Source organism: Chaetura pelagica, unplaced genomic scaffold, assembly GCF_000747805.2.
Source record: "Chaetura pelagica isolate M959 unplaced genomic scaffold, ChaPel_1.0 scaffold67, whole genome shotgun sequence".
NCBI classification, from domain to species: Eukaryota; Metazoa; Chordata; class Aves; order Apodiformes; family Apodidae; genus Chaetura; species Chaetura pelagica.
In genome coordinates this window covers 5240324-5260473 of record NW_009954107.1, presented here as the reverse complement: position 1 = coordinate 5260473, position 20150 = coordinate 5240324, and the positions used below count along the sequence as shown (strand labels likewise).

Here is a 20150-nt window from a genome sequence, read left to right as displayed (position 1 = left end):
GAGGCAAGGGGGCTGGGTGCTTTTCCCTGCTGCTTCTTCCATGGCAGGTGTTGGGAGCTGAGGGCAGGCCAGCACCAGCACGGCTCCTTGTGCTGGTGAAGGAGGGCTGCCCTGTCGTGTGATGAGGTGTGTGTTTGCTCTGTGGTGGGGGCTGTGAGAAAGCCCCGTGACATGCTCCCCAGTGGTGGGGCAGGGATGGGCAGCAGGGGCCATCCCAGCCTGGCCACATATGCATGTTTCCTGGCAGGGCCCAGGCTGAGAATTTGTTTGCTGCAGGCAGAGAGTGATGGCAGTGAAGGATTTCCTGCTCTTCTTTCCCAGCCTTCCTTCACTCATGTGAGCACCTAGTGCCAGGGTGGGTATACCACACTGCACTTCTGCTATTTCATGCAACTCATCTCATTTGTTACTTGAAGCACCCTATGGTTTGTGAGAAGCAAGCAGAGAAGTCTTCCAAAGATGTCCATATGAAGGAAGGTCTTTGCCCTCTGCCTTCTTGGGTGCCAAAAGTTGCTAGCTCTGATGTGAGGGGTTTGCAAATCAGAGGTTTCCTTGCCTGTAACCTGCTGTCAGGCAAGGCATGTCCAGGGCAAAGTGTTTTTCCAGCTCGCCTGCCAGCCAAGCCACTGCTGGCTGGGAACTGTGCTTCTGAGACCTTGGACTTTCACTCTCCATGTTTGAGCTGCAATATCAAATCATTGGCTCACACCTGTACTGTGAGGCAGGAGACATGAAATTAAAAGGGGACTTTTTTCTGAATTTTTCTAGCAATTATTATTTCTAGAGCAATTTTTTATGCATTCAGTCACAGAAGTGTATAGGCAGGGTTAGTGGACCTCGTGGAAAATTTTTGGTGACGATGGAAAAATTACTTCCTGTTGGGTTTAGCAGTGATAAATACATTTGAATCCAAGGGAGATGCGGAGAGAACAGGAGCTCACTCCAAAACCCAGACCATAAATGAAGTAATTAGGCTCTGCAGGTAGTCTGACTGTCCTTTGTTTCCTACTCTGTGTTGGATTTGTCAGGAAGAAGGGTTACCTGACCTGATCTTAACCCAGTAAATACCTTAAGAACAACTAAAGCTGTGAGATGAGTCAATTAAGTCTAGAGTATATAACCTCATCCCAACTAATTATCCGATTGTTTTGCTGGAAGGTCTGTTGTTATCTGTGTGGGCAGGGAAATTCAGCCTCTGAAAGGAGCTGCAGAGTGTTTTTTTTGCATGCAAATAGTATTTTCAGTGGCATGACTCTGCTACTACATATGGATGTTGTACGGTCTTGTACAACTGTGCTTCACATGAGAGGGACATCAACTAACAGCACAGTTATTGTAAGCTAAGGATTACTTGTAGCACTAAACAGCTACTCTGTCAGGGGAAGGATTTGTTCCTGCAAGAGCGCCCCAGTTCTTCTTCAGCAGGTCCATAGTAGTAAGAATCTCTCTGCATTTTTGATTGTGAACTCCCATTTTGTAGATTCACTAAGACTTTAAGATCAGGGCTGTGCCAACTCAGCAATCTACTGCTTGACTTGAATGTGCTTCTTTCTTCAAGTCTTCAGTTTAAGTTGGGAAGTGGTTGGTTATTTTGAGTCGAAGCTGCTCATTTTACATAGTTTTACTTTCTTAAAACTTGTAAAAGTTGTGTTATGGTGCATTCAGTGAAAAAGAAGCTAAGAGATCATTTAGAGCAGCTCTGGTGACTGTGAGATTTGTGCTTCACTGAAACTAATTTGGTAGCACTGGGTGGGAAGCTTGAAGAATATTTTGCATGAAATTATTTGGAGGTAAGAAACTACGAATTAGCACTTAATCTAAAGAAGTGAATAAGCATGGAAACCATGTACTGCTGCCTTCATTAGACTGGACGCTTCTAAGAGCGTGAATGGAGCTTCTGAATACATGAGAGCAGTTTAAAAGAGATGACTATTGAGCAAGTAAACTTTAGTTCTTGGCAACATTCTGAGTAAATGACAAAGAATGATTAAAAGTGCTGCTATGTAGAATCAGGCTCATATGTTCTTGAATTTAATTTTTAAATAGCTTGGGTCTGTTCTTGTTCAAAATCCAAAACTGGTGCATCTGAAGCTAATTACAAATGTTTCTTTAAAGGCAAGTTTCCATCTGCAGTGGTTATTTGCTCCATGGACTGAAGGTTTTACAAGCCAGAAGATGGCTGCAGAATTGTACAGTGCCGTTGCAGCTTAGTATTTTTAAGAAATAACTCCCAAAATATTAACTGCACATATACAACTATAACAATTTTGTTACAGAAAGAAAAAACAGTGTTGTGTTGACAGGCATTGTATTTTGTGCTTCTTTTTTTGTTTTTTGTTTTTGCAGGTGGTTCACTGCACCCTGAAGAATCTTCACTGGTTGTGAATAAAGGGGAGGAACTAAGGCTGAGGTGCAACAAGGAGGGACCTGTGACTTGGCATTTCCAGAACTCAAACCCATTGGCGAAAGCAAGGCGTTCCAATGTCAAAGAGTGGTACACCCAAAACACAACAGTCAGAGACATAGGCAGATACATATGCAAAAGTAAAGAGGATGTTGTCAACTCTTTTTATGTTTTTGTTAAAGGTAAATATCAATGAAAGCATTATTTTTGCTCCCCCTTCCCTTTCATACTCCTAAAATATTAGGACAGTAAATGCTGGAGGACAGAATGAATTTGAGGTGCAGTGGGTAAACACAGTCTGATAGAATAAATCTTCTTTCCTGACCAGTAGAAAGAAAACTCACTCCCACCTTTGCTTGCAATGGCCTCTCTCACTAGACCAAAGTTCCAGATGAGTTTCTCTTTGCATCCCTGTTGTTTTGCAGTGCAATATACCCGAGTGCTCTTTCTAGAAGCTAGCTAAGTGACCTGGATCAGTTGCATGAGTCAGTTGTACTGTGAGGAAGCAAGCAGTATGTAGAAATGTCTTTTTAATTCCATGCTATCCATCAGTATGGAGTCATGTAAGGTTTGGTCCCAAGGTCTTGATCTACTGAGGCAGTTAGCTAAAGGATTTGGCTTTTTGAGCCTGCACTCGCAGGCTTAATTCAGCAGGCAGCAATGATTCCTCTGCCTCCAGCTCCGATCTGCCTTGTGAGTGACCAGAAGCCTCTCAAATGGGAAAAAAGTGCCTCTACTTGGACACATTTTTGCAATCCTTTATTACCCTTCTTCTTTGTGCCGTGTTTTCTTCAGATTTTTTCCCTTCTTTTGTTGGCTCCTGATCTGTGACATCGTCAGCTGATAGTATCCCATGCCTGGCTTTCCCTTTCCTTTTAAAAGGAGACAATTACTTTGCTTCTCCTTCACATAGGTCTGATGGTCTTTCTTCCCTGTTGATGAAAAAATGTCCCTACAGCACCCACTTTTTAAGAGGCGACTTTCCTGGCCCAAAAGGGCTTGTCTCAGAGAGCCTTCTCTGAACCCTGCCAATCCTTTGAGAGTTACTGCAATGTTGTTCTCCAAGTCAGGGAGATACCAGCACAGCAGAGTATTTTCCCAAGGGAAGATACCTGACATAGTGGCCACACAACGGAAGCGCTCCTTTAGCTGCTCCTGAGTTGTCCAAATAGCTGTGTAGCTACATGGATGCATTTTCTTGACTTTCTGTGTTTCTCTGAGACCATGATTAAAGGAAGTCTGGCATGGATTTTACCTATATTTGATGAACATTGTTGACTTTTTCTGTCATGACTGTTTTCCTGAAGGTCTTGTTAGTTATCCCAGTGTCACAGTTTGACTTAGGTCCGACAACAATACTCTCGATCCCCTCTCCCCCCCACCCACGTAGGGAAGGAGAGAGAGAAAAAGAGAGAGACTTGGCTGGATTGAAAACTAAACTACACAGCTTTAATTAAAACACTAATGAATCATACAAGAAAATATATACAATTATATACAGATATATTCAGGTATGGGCAAAAGCCTCTCGCCTCCCCCCACCCCAGCAACTCCCACAGCACTTCCCTGAACTGGGAAGAGTCCCGAGGAATCCCGGAGCTGCTGCTGGAGAAAGCAGAGAGTTATGGGGGTCAGGAGATCTCGAGCCTAAGGGTCGACAGTGATGGATGAACAGAGTCCTCCCTGGACACCGGCCATGGACGGAAGAGAAGGGAAGAAGAAGAAGGAAGGAAGTTGTCTTCTGTGATCTCTGACCTTCCTCTGAGCTTACGTAGATATATGGAATGAAATATCTTTGGCCAATTTTGCTGTCTGCCTAACTCAGCCTCCTACGGGGGGGTCACAGATCTCCCCATAGTGTCTGAGCCGGCAGAGTGCAGGTGCAGCCTTGAAGCCTCAGTAGTTAGAAAAACATTCCACTGTCTTATCAGCCCAGCAGAACACACTGTTGCTAGTTACAAGAAAGCTTACTGAAGGAAAAAAAAAATCAGTAAAAAGAAAAATTGGCTTCATCCTGGCTCAAACCAGGACACCCAGACAACTGTGTTCATTGAGATGTTTGTGCCTTCTATTATTGAGGGACTCCTTCACCTCAGGATAGCAGGCAACACTCCCACTGAGCACGATTACTAAAGCATCATATAAGTTGTTTGGCCCTCATGCAACATATTGTTTATTTCTTCACCTTAACAGTGTGTAAAATGGGCAGGCTTTACTTTGACAAGTTTCTGGGAGTAAAATCAGTGTGTGTTAGCCATAATTTTGCAATAGGCTGTGGTTTGGTGACATCATGTGTCACTTTAAAGATGCTACTATGAGCTTAGCTGCTTTGTGGCGTTGCCAGAAGCACCCTATATTCCTTCTCTTTGTAACAGTGGGAATGAAGAGAGAAGAGGACCAAGAACCTCGATTCTGTGCCATCCCAAGTGGCACATAAAATGGTGGCAGCTGTTTATCTCTTGTGTCCATCTTCTAAAACAAAATTTTCTGTTCTTTGGTGACCAAGGATGCTGACAGATTGTAGACACCTCTTTCACCTTCCTGCTTTGGCAGAAAATACCTGTGTTGGTAGTTTGTCTGCTCCTGTAGAAGGAGTTTGTGTCCACATTCAAAGAAATTTAGTGAGGAGGATCAAGAAAGTTCAGGCACCTACTTAAGAGAGAAAATACCTTGAGTTTGATCTCAGGTCTTTTCAGATGCAAGCAATGATAAGCACCGCCCTATCTTGTGTTGGAAACCTCAGGTATGTCCAGAAAGCAGGTGCTACCCAAGATGTAACTAGGTTGGAAGGCAGTGAAGGGAAGAACATGCCCTTGAGCAGCTTCTTTGTGCCTGAATTCTCTACAGTGAATCATTTAATATCTTCTCCCCATGATGTCTCCCTTCTAGAGAGAGATGGAAGATGGGACAGGAGCACGTCAGCAATTCTGCTTACCCTAGCCAAGGCCTTCCATGCAATTTCAGATGTTAGTGAAATGGGTCTTTGTCCCTTTCTTCTATTTTAAAAACTGGGGGGTTTGTTTTGTTTTGTTTTTCCTGGAGAGCCATACTTTCTGCATAGTGAGGGTGTCTTGGTTCTGTCCATATTGGAGAAAAAGTGGACAGAGAGGAAACCAATCAGTTAAGTCTCTGTCAGCAGGGACATTTAGATGAGCTCTTTTAGTCCATGCTCTTCTGGCTCAGGAGTGGCAGCTATTCATAGTATTCATAGGATTTCTCTAAGTATCTCTGTGTGCAAAACATCACATGTTGATCCTGTTTCAGACATGCTTTATTTTTTTATATGTTAGTAGTCTCCATCCTCTAGTTCTAGACTGACTCTTGAAAGCTTTTGGCTTGTGAGGGCTTCTTGGGCAGCAGTATCAAATGAGGTTAAAATTACACCCTAACTCTAAGCTGGAAACCAGTCAGTAACTTCTGTGTTCAGTGATAAGCACCTTTTGACTTAGCATTTCCTAATTGCTTATGTAAATGTCCCATGCTTCATTTCTAGCCTAGTGCTCCTTGACTTAAACCAAATTTACGTTGTCCATCATCTTAACCAAATTCTGTGTGTCTTCCTTGTTAAGCCATGGTTTGTTGGTCTCTAATAATTCAGCTTGTATGAAGACAGTTTGCAAAAAAGAAAGAAAACTTTTCCCTCTGTTTCTGCATTTCTAATTGATGCTACTCTGCAGAGAGGGCAGATGGGAGCTGAAATAAGCTTTTACAGAATGTTTGTTACCATACCACCCTTATTTTTGTGCTTACTATTACTGGCCAGGTTCTTAGCATTTCAAGGTCATCACCTGTCATGGGCTTCAACTTTGCTTGTAGATGTGTTCAAAGTACTGTATGTTTGTGGGCTGTGGTTGGCTGAGATGAAATGCTTTAGAAAAGTTACCTTCTGAAAGATTGCATGATGATTTTTCAATCAGATACGCTGTTTGTATGCCCAGTTTTTTTTCTAAGGAGGCTAAAAATAAGCCCTGCTTTCCTGGAGGGGAGAGAGAGAGAGAAGTTGTTTGGTGCTTCCTCTGGTGGCAATGTGTGTTCATTTAGATTGTGTATTTTACAGAAGTGAAAACCATAATTTAGGTGCTTTTCAACTTACATTTGCTCATAAATTTCTTCAAAGTCCTCCTGTGGGCATGAAACCTTACAGCCCTGCCACTGGCTAAAAGCAAATTACTTTTAATGGTCTGTGAAAATCTGTTTTCTGTTGTTGGGACTGGAGAGGGGACATTTTGGAGCTGAACAAGGAAAAAAAAATAAATCTCCATCTCTGTAGCAGAATGCTCCATCTCTCAATATGCCTGCCTCATAAAAAGCAGTAAGATTATTTTTAGTGCACATGATTCTTTAGTGTGTCTGCTATTTAATGCTCCTGCACATCTCCTGTTGTGCTGCTCTTCTAGGACAAAATTTAATGCCTCTTGGTAAACATAATTTGGGTAATACTGAGTTTTATTGGCTGAATGTAAAGCTTCCTTTGATATAAGTGCCCAATTGCAGAGTTAGGGTCATCAGATGTTCCCTATGCAATGTCAGCTTCTCTGATGGGTCTTTGCATTTCTTCACAGATCCAAACGTGCTCTTCCTTGTTGATTCTCTGATCTATGGAAAAGAAGACAGTGACATCCTGCTGGTATGCCCACTAACAGATCCAGATGTTTCAAATTTCACACTGAGAAGATGTGACGGCAAACCTCTCCCCAAAAACATGACCTTCATTCCCAATCCCCAGAAAGGCATCATCATCAAGAATGTACAGAGGTCTTTTAAGGGCTGCTACCAGTGCGTGGCCAAGCACAATGGAGTTGAGAAAACATCGGAGAAGATTTTCCTGAATGTGAGGCCAGGTAACACAGGATTTCTGCCTTCTTGTCAAGCACCTGATTTTATCCTTCACCTCCCAGAAGCTGGTGAGAAGTTCTGTGAAGCCTCACCTTGTGTCCTGACCTTGTAATGGGGAGGCTGGAGGTGATGGTCTTCTCTGGAGGCTTTTGAAGTCTTCACCTACTCAAAACCAAAGGTGTTTTTTGCACACCATGGGATTGCTCTGTGGTGCCTGTAGCTTCTCCAGCCTGTCCAAAGGAGTGTCATGGGCTTAGAAAGCTTGCACTGGGCAAGTTGTGTTGCAGCATGGGTTCCTCTGGTGACACATGGCTTGTGGATGTGCTGAGCAGGTTTAGCCATGACTGCTGTTATTTTCTGTTCCTGGTGATTTCCAGGTGCCTTTTTTCACAATTCTAAGAACGTGGGTTGTGCTGTTAAACTTTGAGGACAAACCAGTGCCCTGAGGTTTGAAGAGGTTTGCGCAGGCAAGCTGGAGGTTTGGGTGCATGACTCACATGCCTGTTGTCCACAAGTAACAGCAGGAGGAACTGATCTATGGCATTAAAGAAGAGGGATTCAGTGGAGAGACACATCTTGGGGGAGAAGAGGGCCCTTGTTTGTCTCCATGAGTGAGGATGGTCACAAGAGCAACCATGTGGTTTGATGGGGTGTGTGTTTGCTCTGTGGTGGGGGCTGTGAGAAAGCCCTGTGCCATGCTCCCCAGTGGTGGGGCAGGGGATGGGCAGCAGAGACCCTCTCAAGTGTAAAGTTTCTGTGACAAAGTGCAAAAGCTTTTTTCCTGGTGATTTGGCAACTCTGATGTAGTGAATTTTAATTAATACTAAATCTCAATTTATGAGACAAGAGAACAGTTTAATCAGTTCAGACATCTCTGGCATTCTCCTTTGATGACAAAAATCAAGTCTGTTCGTGCTGGCTCTGTTGTTTGTTCTGCAAAAAGTTTTTTTCTAGCATTTTTTTCTGTTGCATCCAAAGAAGGAGAGCAATTGATTGACAGAACAGACATTTATCTGACATAGCAGAGTGCATGTTGTATTATTGGACTATTCATTTCTTTAATATTATTTTTTTAATGGGATAAAAGTCTGTACTTGCTCCATACACTGCTGAGCTCAGATGAGAGGGTGCTGACCTGACACCCATTGCCAGTGTCTCACTGATGATGGGCAGCTGTAGGTGGCTGGTGGATCCTCAGTGATCTGCCTGCATTCCCCATCTGTAGGCAAGTGTGTATTAGGTGGAAGCATCTCCTGGATGCCATCAGCAGCAAAGCAGCATTGTCATCGTCAGTGCTGTAATTACTGCACTGTTCAGGCCTTATCAAGTTCACCAGGTAAATCTCCCTATTTCTCCTTGGATTTAATGTGTTGGAGACCCTTTGGGTGGGTAATGTCTCTGTAATCATAAGCATGGCACTCAAATCCCCAGGCCTGACGTTCTGATGCAGAAAGACAGAAGAGGCATTCATGAAACACGGTGCTTTGCAGGGATACTCATACACTATGATAGCACAGGGAGTGTATATGTCCTGCTCTTCTCAAAACAATGAGGGGCTTTAAGGCCTTACGGCTTTTTTTAAATTATCCATAGATGTTCTGATGGGTGAGAACACGGCATTTCTTCTGCACCAGCTTCCTCCTGTCTCTTAGGTACTGTTGAAAGCTGAGGGGGATTTTCATATGAGCCTTTAAATCTGAAGAGAACAAACACGTTTCTTTGTTCTCTTTCGTAGCCACTTGCAGCAACTTGAGGAAAATGTTGTTAAAGTATGAATGGCTGAAAAGAGTCATGTTTTCCTAAGTTTTGTATAATTTACCTAAGGCAACTACAAAGCCTGTGTCAGAGGCAGGAAGAGAATCTGGAAGGCCTTATGTTGCATAAGGTTGCATTCACGGTTTGAAACTGTGTCTTCCTGCCTAAAAGTTGTAGTGAGAAGTTCACTGGAGTCTCATAAATGAGGAGAATTTGAAGAAAGGATGAGGAAGGCAGAAAAACAAGCTGTGGAGTGAACAGAGGAAGAGCTGAAGAGCTTTGCAAAGATAAGAGGCATATACTTGACTGTTGACAAGACACCCCAAAGCAGAACAGGGGCACAGCTAGCCCATGGCAGCTTGTAACCACTGACCCCTTGGGTGATTAACTTGTCCAGGCTCTTGGCTCCAGCAGCCTCTGTGAGCCATCACTGTGAGCAGAGGCTGTGGTGCTTTCAGAAGCAGGTGTTCTTAAGTCCTTGAGCTGTACCTGTCCTTCCTAGGCTGACCACCAGGGGCTTTTCAGGGACCTGTTGGACTATCCTTCGTTGTAGTTGTAGGTATTTGTAAATAAAAGTTGCAGTTAATGCTAGGCTGCAATTTTTCCGTGGCTGATCCTCACTGTGTGTTTGGTTCCAGAGTGCAACTTTATAATAGCTGTCGTGGAATGAATTGTCTCATTGGTGATTCAACATAGTTCAAGTTTCATGGTGCAAGTTGCCACATTGTAACAAGTATTATCTAACTTTAAACATACTTTGAAGGGAGACTGAAGCAGAAATGTGCGTTGTAAAGGAACTGTGTAATACATTAAAGAAACATGAATACCTCTCAGAGACCTGAAATTTTATTGGAAAGTTAATGTCTGTTGATTTTTAACACACTTCTAAATTGTTTTCCAGTTCATAAAACTCTTCCTGTCATCACCTTATCCAAAAGCTACGAGCTTCTCAAAGAAGGGGAAGAATTTGAAGTTACGTGCATCATCACGGATGTGGATAGTAGCGTACAAGCTAGTTGGGTTTCTCGCAGAAGTGGGGTGAGTTCCTTAACTGTGTCATGTCTGCCTCAGCTCTGCACACAGTCTCCCTGTAGACATCCATGTGCTTATCTTGGATACCTGATGCTACCTATTTATTTGGATTTGCTGCATTTCCAGTGGTCCCAGACCCCACACAATGGTGATGGGCTATCAACAACTATCTTGTGCCCATTTGGATGGCTGGGAAGAAAAGCATCTGCAGGGGCTTTTCTTCCCAAACAGAAATTAAAGTCAGGCTCTTCAATGTGAATTTTAGGTGACCTCTGTTGGGCTGCCTAAATACGGAAGCACAGAGTGCCTACACATCACATTGCAATCAATGGGAGCTGCAAATATCAACACATGGACTGCAGATTACATATTCTAGTCGTTATCATTAACAGTAAAATACCTGCTAATTACCATGGGCTTGTATGTGACAGGAATAGTAGTAAGTGTTCGCAGGAATGATTAATTCATTGAAATTATGTGGTGTGCCTCGCTAACTGGGAAGGTTCTGAAAAATGAACCAGTGAACTGGCTTCTGTCTGTAGTAATAGATGAAGTTACTGCCTGGCATCACCAAATTGAATTATTGGCAGGCTAAGTGCTCCAGGAGAGTTTGTTACCAGCAGCACAGCGATTCTGCGGACAGGGGAAGGGCAGAGAGACCCCCTCCCCCGGTCTGCCAGCTCTGCCCTTGAAGCAACCAGCAGGCACTGGCTTGTTCTTAGGGACACTTCTTGGTCTTCTGGGTACACCCTGAAATTCAAATGAATGCAGAGCCCTTGTGGAGACCTGTTAGTAACTCGTGCCATATACAGTCCCGTGAGAATTGGCTCGTCTTTTACTGCTAATGGTAGTGACCAGAATACATAATTCACAGTCCATGTGTGTATGAGGAAAAAAAAAAGGTTGCTGTGAAGTTGGATAGATCACATCTCCTCAGGCAAACAGTGAATGGGAGACCTGTTCCCTGGGGCTGGTCATACCATGCTTAGCTAATCTGCTTGCTCTGGAAGAGCTGCTCCCACTAAGTGCTCACTGCTCCAGAAATCCCACCTCACAGCTCCAAGTGCTGAGGAGGTCTAAATGACATGAAGGCAGTGTGGGACATGCAGATGGGGCTTTTGGTCCTGTGCCAAGGTCAATTGCATGTCCTTCATCTAAGAAGTGAATTTTTTCTCTCATTCTCCTCCCTTTTCTTTGTCACTGTGTGATGAAATCAGGGACTTCCCTTAAGTTTTTGTACTTTATTGCTTTTCATTTTATGAGTAAAAGCCACAACGAAAGTATTTATGGCCAAATAATTTTGACCTTTCTGTCCTTTCTGGTAAATAACAAGGGATACTATCTTTTCAACATTGACCATCACATTAATTTTTGTACTGAATCAGAATAAAGAAAATTAATGCTTAAATTGATGCAGAATTACTTTTTGTCCTGAATAGCAGAGAGGAAAAAAGAAATATGACTGAAATTATCACCACTTTTGAAAATTAGGAGACTTGTTATGGGCAAGCACATCAATACAAAACAAATCTGATTGTGATTATTATAGCTCAGGAGGAACCAAAATTGCACTAGGAAGATGAGATTTATCTAGAAGCTCTTGAAATCTCCAAGAATTGAAATAATCTCACCAGAAAATCCTAACATGTCCACATCTGCATCTGGATTAACCAATGTAAATTTATCATTCTTTCCAACCACACTGGGCATTCTCACAGAAATTTACACCCCAAAGCATGTATTTTTTTTCTGTGCATGCCTAGGCATAGAGTCATGATGTTTTTAATGCTTTGAAAAGAGAATTAAGTTTCCAGCTACCTTTAGGATTAATACATCTGAATTGCTATGGACCAAGAATCAGAGTGGGTACCAGAGGAAGGATGCTGTGTAAAGCCTGCTGCCAGCAGGTTTCTCTGCAGTATGTCTGCAAGGAGATGCTGTGGACTCAGGGCATACAGCAACCCAGTTTAAAATGAATCTGAAACACCTTCAATTCTCCCTTGTCATCCACTGGGAAGCCCTGCAACAAGTAGAGGCCTTAGTGATTTTTAGGCATCACTTGAATGGTGAGCCACACTTCAGCACTGCAATGACTTTTTGTGATCGCTGCAGCTTCTGAGTGTTGGGAAAGTCAGGACCCAGTGGTCGTTTTGCAAATAAAACCTTCTGTCACTTCCTCACCTTCCTCAGCATTAGAAACTTAGCCAGAGTGAGATGCGTTTTAACCTTGGGATTAACACCCTTTTCTCTGTATGACTGAAATATTTGAAGAAGAGTTTCAGCTTTGTGTCTTGGGCTGGTCTCTTCTGTTTGGCTATCTCGGAGCAATGAACACACACACACACGTATTCTTGCCTTACTGTGGAGCATGAGAAGGAAAAGAAAAATAATAAGGGGGGGGAACAGAACTTAGGAGAGGACATTATCTCCCAAAGACAGCTGATCACACACTTGTTTTGCATGGAGAGATTCTAGTGACAGGTTTGTCGTGCTGGCTTATTATTCCGGTTTAAAGTTATGAATATTAATATAGCAAAGTTATAATTACTTCTATTTTTAATTTATCTAGCAAAGATGCTGCATACACAGTGTTTCAGATGTTAATTGTTTTTTACCGACAGATTGTTACAAGCAATAGCAGAAATTTGGGTGATTATGGATACGAAAGGAAATTAACATTGAACATCCGTTCAGTGGGAGTTAATGATTCTGGCGAATTCACATGTGAAGCAGGAAACCCTTTTGGAAAAACGAATGCCACAGTAACCTTGAAAGCACTAGGTAAATAGTTATTCTAAACATCTTAACATTTCTTAAGAGTGGGAGGTGGAAAGTGAGAACACTGGGGAGCCTTCCATTCCTTCTCTGTCCTTCCCCCCAAAGCTCAATGAGTAAAGTTGTTTTATTAAAAGGTTATTGCTGACAGGTACCATATGGGGTGGCTCAGGAAATGTGGTATATATGGATACTTTTATTTCTACAACCCTTTGCATCTTATTGGGATATGCTATTGAAACAACCACCCAATTCTTTTCCATGTCTCTGGTTTGTCTCATCCTTCCTGGTTTAATTTTAAATTTAATCCAGTCTTAACAAAGCAAGTGATTTACCTTTGCCTGGTACTGTCCCTATGCTTAAGTAATTTGTCAGCACGAGCCTTCCAAGCACAGGAAATTTTGCTGACATCAATGGGTTGGTGTTGGTTTTGCATAGAAGCTGTATAGGTACCTCTGTTTAAAATAATGCCATGAGGAGCATTGCAGCATGCATAGACAGCATGAAATCGTTTTGGAGTTCACTCCCACGGTAAATCCACTATCCATCACTTCCATGGGTTTTGGCTTGTGTCCCTTAACAGTGAGGGAACTCCCTCCGTCCTCTTGTTTAATAACAGACTCATTTAGAATCTGCAGTGTATTAACTTGGGTGACACACAGTGCCTTTTGAATTTTAAAGCTGCCAAAACTTGGTAATTTGATAAATTGATGACAATTAAGGAAATGCCGGTGTGGTTCATAATAAGGTAATTCTGAAGAAGTTTGCAGAGTTGGCTACAACTGTTTCAGTTCCTCCCCATTGAAGGGTGTAGTAACTGAGGGACATGTAGCCTCGGATCTTTCTTCCTTTTCAAATCTGTTTTTCTGTTGCACAGATACTTCTGCAACATTGCTTGTTTTGCTTTCCCTGGTAGCTTAGAAACAGAAGTGTTTGACCTATGCAGGTCAGATCTTCAGCAGAGTGGCAGGGGCTTGAGTGCCCTTAACTTTGCTCCACAGTTTGAGGAGGCAGGGCTCATGACGATGGGATGGGTTTCATCTTTTGGGTTTTTTTACAGGAGATAATAAATTCATATGTTAAAGAGCGAAACAGTGTGAAATATGAAAGAAAATCTTTTCCCCAAGGAGAACAATATGAAAGCTTTTATTAAATGAGGAGGAAAATTCATAACTACAGAATTTCTCAGGACTACTATGTATGCAAATGTGGCTTGAAAAAGGATTTTTTTCAGAAAGTCTGGTGACTAAAATGAAGCACAGCATTATAAAAAGTAGAAAATAAAGCAACAAGTTTGTCTTTAGTAAAATACAAAGTTTGTATTTAATAAAAAATGCCACAGAAAAGCTAGAGTATTTCCTTTTTGAGATACTTTTATCTCCTCACCCTCTCACATTTGACTTAACAGCAAATAAACTCTGTCTCCTGAATGCCTTTCCCCGTTTGTTGTCAAACTGACTATACTTACCTGAACTGTGCCAGCTCCCAGGGTCCTGGGAGGTGGTATGTGGTGTGTACGGGAGAGATCCTGGGGCTGTGTCAGATCCTACATCCCTGTGGCTTTAATGTTAGCCAAAAGATTTACAATAAATAATGGAGTGTTTTTTTTGTTTAGTTTCCTGATTACTTTTTTAAACAGTTAATTTATCTAACTGTAAACAGTTTCTAGAACCACATTTCCGGGACCAATAGCACAACCATACAATTTTATCGGCTTTTGGGTCCAATTTTGAGTCTAGGTTGCATTGGGAATCCAGTGTTTGTAGAGAAAATAGAAAAAACCTCTGCAAAGAAACAAAAAATCTTCACTTTCTGGATTTAAAAACATTTTCTCTCTTCTCATGATGGGGAGCATTTTAGAACATACCTGCCTGCTGTGAGTTTACTTCATCCTTTCTTCTCTGAAGCAGCTGTCGAGTGCTCTGGCAGCTCCATATGCTTTCACCAAGCCCTGCTGGCTCTGGTTTTCCTGAGCTCAGGTGCCCAGCTGGCCACAGCAGTTTGATTACTAGAAAGTGGAAAGAAGCAGAGATCTGAGATTGACTTTTCATCTACATTCAAGCTCTCTCAGCAAATGTGTTTCCTTGTAATTGCAATCTGCCTGTCAGACTGGTAATTCCCATGTGAATTTGCGTAATAGGACTGAAAAATTTGCCTTTTCAAAGTGAATAATCCTGAAACTGATGAGTTTATTAATGAAATCAAAACCACTGCAGTAAGGATGCTGCTCCACATTATATTTTGGAATGGAACTGTGCAATGATAAATGGTATCTGCCAGACAGAAGATTAAGACCCAGCAGTAGATAAACAGACAAGCCTTAGTTTAAGACAATTGGTATCCAGGCCTGTGAACTTAGCACATTTTTTTCTAATTACAGTTCTTAATAGCTTCATTGTAATGTCGTTCTTAATTACACTTGACAAAGTAACCTTAAATAGTCGATTGTAATGAATTACAATTTTCTCCTGCTTTTTGCTTAGTGTTTCTTTTGTACTATACACTTAGTGACTCTGATTTCTGGAAAAATGTAAATACTTGGGTAGAGGCAAGCACATGCTTGCATTTTTCCAAAAGCAAATAGAGGCTGTTTATCACCAGAAGATGGAATTATTTCTGTTAGGGCACTAAAGGTTGCTTTAAGTCCTGTGCCTCATTGCTATATATAACTACTAGCTTTGGTTTTGGCAGGTGAGGGTTCAAGTTCTGCTTTGGAGATAAGGCTTCCTCTTTCACAGTTGGATGTTTGATCACTAGGTATTGAAGTAGTCTAAGTGTGGTTAGAGTATTGACAATCTTCTAAATGGCCCTGAAATTGTTTTTCTTCTCCTCTTACACCATCAGCTAAAGGATTTGTGCGTTTGTTTGCAACAATGAATACCACAATAGACATAAATGCAGGACAAAATGGAAATCTAACTGTTGAATATGAGGCATATCCAAAACCAAAGGAAGAAGTCTGGATGTACATGAACGAAACATTACAGAATTCATCAGACCATTATGTCAAGTTCAAGACTGTGAGCAATAACAGGTAATGTGGATGGTTGTAAGTGCTATCAATTTCACTTTGGAACAGCAAACTAGTGTCTGCTCAGGAAAGATGGAAGTGTTAATGGTGGGAAAACTGTAATTATGTAAGATCTCATGGCCCACGTGGCTTATCGCAGTGACTGGTGCAAAGTCTGCTAACCTAGATTTGGAATAGTGTTGAGCTGGACTGGTGGGCCATAAGCTCACAACTCACCTACAAGATGCCATTCCTGCCCAATAAAGCAAAACTAAGAAGGCAAAGTTGTTTATGTGTAGAGACTCCCTGCACTATCACAGCAGAGCCCAGAGCTCTGGACAAAAGCTTATGCTTTTATTTCCACTGTGCACTGTTCTCTCCTGAGCACTGGTCCTCCAAAAATCTAGTGTAGCACCCAGCATGTGTGGCCTGGTTTGTGGATCTCGGTGCCCTTCTCAGTGAGAAAAGAGCAGGTGGGGGTGCATGCACAGGGTCCAGATCTGGTGCTCAGCTGTGATGCAGGCATGCATCTGGGTGTTAGAAGGGGCAAAACTGCTGGATGCTGCCCTGCAAAGTAATGCAAGATGAGAGTGTTGGCATGGACAGTGTATGCAGACAAAGACTGCACTCTAATAATTCACTCCTTAGCTTCCATACAGCAATCCCCTGTTCACTGCAAGTTGTGAGCTTCTGTAATGATTTTTTTTTTTTTACAGTTACACAAGTGAACTTCACCTTACCCGATTAAAAGGAACAGAAGGAGGCATTTACACATTTTTTGTGTCCAATTCTGATGCCAGCTCCTCTGTAACATTTAATGTCTATGTGAAAAGTAAGTAAAGTGAACAGTCTGAAATATTTCATTATCACAGTCATTGTATTTTATACAACATAATGTATGCACAAGATGTCACAGTGCAGTTCAGCATATGAGAGGCTTTCTGAAGTGAAGCACATGGTGGAAAACTATTTAAATGTCAAGATATAAAAGTGTGGAGAATTTACACAAATCCACCTACTATCCAGTGTGACCTTCCATTCTAGCAAGCATATTCCAGAGGTTACTGGGGAGCAGATAGATTGTTTATACAGGAAAAATTCTGTAGCACCCGGAAACACAATCTCAAAAGTGAGCGTGTACCATCAACCTTTGATAATTTAAGGTGCGGCAGGACATACAGGGATTATAATTTGCATTTTTGGCAGTCAAGTTAAGATATTAATTGTCTTTATTTGTTTAAATTGGATGCAGAGTTTGAAAGCCTGTCAGGAGAATTATCCACTTGTGCCTTTTGGCATCTAAATACTTCTGAATAATAAAATACAGATCTCCATTGTTTTAGGGAAATCTGCATAGCTTTGCAAACGCGTGTGCTGTCATCTTTGGGACATGGTTGTTAAAAAAGAGTGTTAGTCAGTTCCAAACAGCATTCTTGAAGACAAAAGCTAAAGTTCAAAATGAATTGAATGAAACCTTCAGGGAGCCCTGTCCTTCACAGCAGAGCCATCCTGGTAGAGAATTTCATGCTCTCAGCAGACAAATACTGGCAGCTGCTAAAGGCCAAGCTTAAGGAAAATTAAGCCAGAAGGGGACTGCAGGCAGACTGGAGAACCTAAGGCGAGGTAGATAGTGATGCCTTTAAGCCCAGCAGGAGGAACTGTATAAAAAATGAATGAATGTGCTGCAAGTACAGTTCTGTGTTGCTGCTATGCTTCAGTAGCAATGTGTCCTTCTCTGGGCATAGGCTAATGTAGAGGACTGTCAAGACTTCCATGAATGAACAAAATCCTAAATACTAATTTCTGAATTCTTCTTATTATCACTGAAAGCCAACATTTGTAGCATCACTATTAGCTATGCCATAGTTTGGGACTAGAAATGTCACTTGGGCTTCTTTCAGAACATGGCATTTCTTCCTTCGTCTGTGAATATTGTCATTTACATTCTTGTGCCTTTTCCATTCCCAGCTGTGATTTCTGAGATGGGGGCACTGGTGACCTCAGCTCTCCTTTGCTGCCGTCAGTGAATGTAGGTTACAGTCAGGAGGGATAACTCTACTGTTTTACAGATTAGCGATACAAAATACTGAGCCAGAAGTTTAATTTCTGAGAAGGAATGGGAGAAATTGCAGGTTGCCCATGGAGTCATCAGTTCAGATGAGGCTGGATGGTGTTTTCTGACTTGCAGGGTCATACCCACGCTTGAGACGAGGGGTTGCTCATGGGCCTCCCCAGGCTCTGCAGACTACTTGGGAGCAGTCTGAGGGCAGTAACTTAAAAACCAAACCAAACCAAAAAAACCAACAAACCAACAGAAAACCAAAAAGCCACCACAGTTCTGTCATCGTAAGGTGTCAGTTCTCAATGCTAAGGTCCTTGTTGCCACTTTTGAGGAATCTGCTGCTTGACAAAAGCTGAAAAACCCAAGGTCAGCCTTGGGATTCAATAAAGACTTTAAAGCTGTCTCAGCAGAGCCCAGGTTACCATGCACTGTGGCCCTGGGTGGACTGCAGATATTGCAGAAGCAGATGGATTTGATACACTTGACTCCAGAGTTTCTTTTGTCTTTTTAGCTAAGCTCCTACAAATACTTTTTAATTTTGAAAAGAAGAGACAAAATGAACTGATCCATCTAAGTTTTTTTTAAAAGAAAAATAGCCTCATGTTTTCAGTGGCTTGTAAGATGCTGATCATTTAGGTATGAAACACAAATTTCATGACAGCCTGTCATATTATTTGACATTGTGAGTCATGTGTGGGTGTGACAGATCCTTATCTAATGGTGTGTCCTGACCTGACATTGTTGTCAGCGGGGATTTCGCATAGATTGCTGGGATGTAGCTCATGATGTTTACACGTCTGGCTTGGACGCGTAATCAGCAGAAAGTAATCAAACAGGTAAAACAGGATTCATAATCAGGAGAATGTCTTCACGTAAACAAAAATCAATGCTGAAGCATTTGCTGAAAGACTTGCCTTGGATTTAAACACATTTAGCAATCGCATATGCTAATCTGAAACAATACTGAATTGCTTAAAAAAAATGTAGTCAGTCATAGTAAGTGTGACATGAAGTGAGGAAGGAAGCAGCTCTGAAATTAGGAGCCAAAAAGAACATTACAACTTGACAAGCAGAATGCTGAACTGAGTTACACTTAAGACACTATAGAAATCTCCAGAGTAGCAAGGTACAATGCGTCTAGCTATTAGGGGAGAAATCTTTCAACTAGTATCTGAGTTTAGTGCAAAATAGTATCTGGGCTTAATTATACTCAACAAAATATTACCTATGCATGAATTTGGGCTCAAGCTGCAAAGAGAAAACTGGTCATGGTGTTACAGATCATGTGAAGCTGAGCTCAGCAATTTTTCTGTCATTGCAGTGAACCAATGAGGAGTCACTGGGGTAATATAAACAGATTTGTGCCAATCAGAAAATATGCCATTAGGAGGAAAGCTTCCTCTCTTTGACTGCAATGACAGACAATACTTATTAAATATTACTTTTTAGGCATTTACTTTGTTAATGATGAAGAAAAGGAAATCAGCAATAGAAAGCAAATGCATAAGAGTATTGAGTTAAAATAGGAGTGACCACTCAGAAATCCTTTTTCCTGTATTGAGAATCAACATTCATTAAAGCTGAAAAGCAGTTAATAAACATAGTGAAATTAGAAGTTTAAGATGTCTAATGACTGGTTATGGTAGGCTATATGTGTGTGTATACCAAGTAATGTAATGAAACATTAAATATTTAAGGGGTTAAAGCTGAAACATTAAGCAAAGTCTAGTCATTAGGAGGAGCCTGTCTGCTACCAGGGGTAATTAGGCAGTGAAAGTCATAAAATCTAGCACCATAAAACCTCTTTTAAAACGAAGATGCTCAGTGACAGCTTGGCATCTGTTTCCCAAAGCCAGCCCATCTTTGCTCCAGCGCTCCCTGTGCTGGTGGGTGAGGAAGGGGCTCTGGCTCAGAAAGGGGTGCAGGTGCTGAGACGTGCACATGGCCCGAGGCAGCAAACAGCACAGCCCCGGGGGATGGGAGCAGCAGCCACCTTTGTCCCCTCGAGTGCTGGCTTGGGGGACTCTGCTGCTGCAAGTGAAATGCATCCCTCAATTTCTCTGAGCCCGGGAGGCCTGAGCAGAGGCAGATCACACTAATCATTGCATCAGTGCTTCGCTGGGGACCTCATGGGTAGAGCTGCTCTCAGGGCAGCTGCTTTCAGGAAGCTTCTGCAGCTCAGCATCCCACAGCACCAGGGCTGTGCTCACTGCCTGGCTGCTGGAGGCATTCACCATCCAGTGTCTCACCTCCCTCCGCTGCTGCAGGATGAGTCC

The 20150-nt window shown here is 42.1% G+C and overlaps 1 protein-coding gene across 1 annotated transcript in view; it reads left to right on the top strand.

Annotated features, from left to right (window-relative positions):
- The first annotated feature begins 1925 nt into the window (after nucleotides 1-1925).
- Nucleotides 1926-20150, top strand: part of KIT (v-kit Hardy-Zuckerman 4 feline sarcoma viral oncogene homolog) — a 36267-nt gene continuing 18042 nt past the window's right edge. The window contains exons 1-7 of the mRNA XM_010002528.1: nucleotides 1926-1940; nucleotides 2304-2586; nucleotides 6967-7245; nucleotides 9897-10033; nucleotides 12649-12808; nucleotides 15647-15836; nucleotides 16529-16644. Coding sequence (XP_010000830.1) covers nucleotides 1926-1940; nucleotides 2304-2586; nucleotides 6967-7245; nucleotides 9897-10033; nucleotides 12649-12808; nucleotides 15647-15836; nucleotides 16529-16644 — 1180 coding nt within the window. The remainder of the gene's footprint in view (nucleotides 1941-2303; nucleotides 2587-6966; nucleotides 7246-9896; nucleotides 10034-12648; nucleotides 12809-15646; nucleotides 15837-16528; nucleotides 16645-20150) is intronic.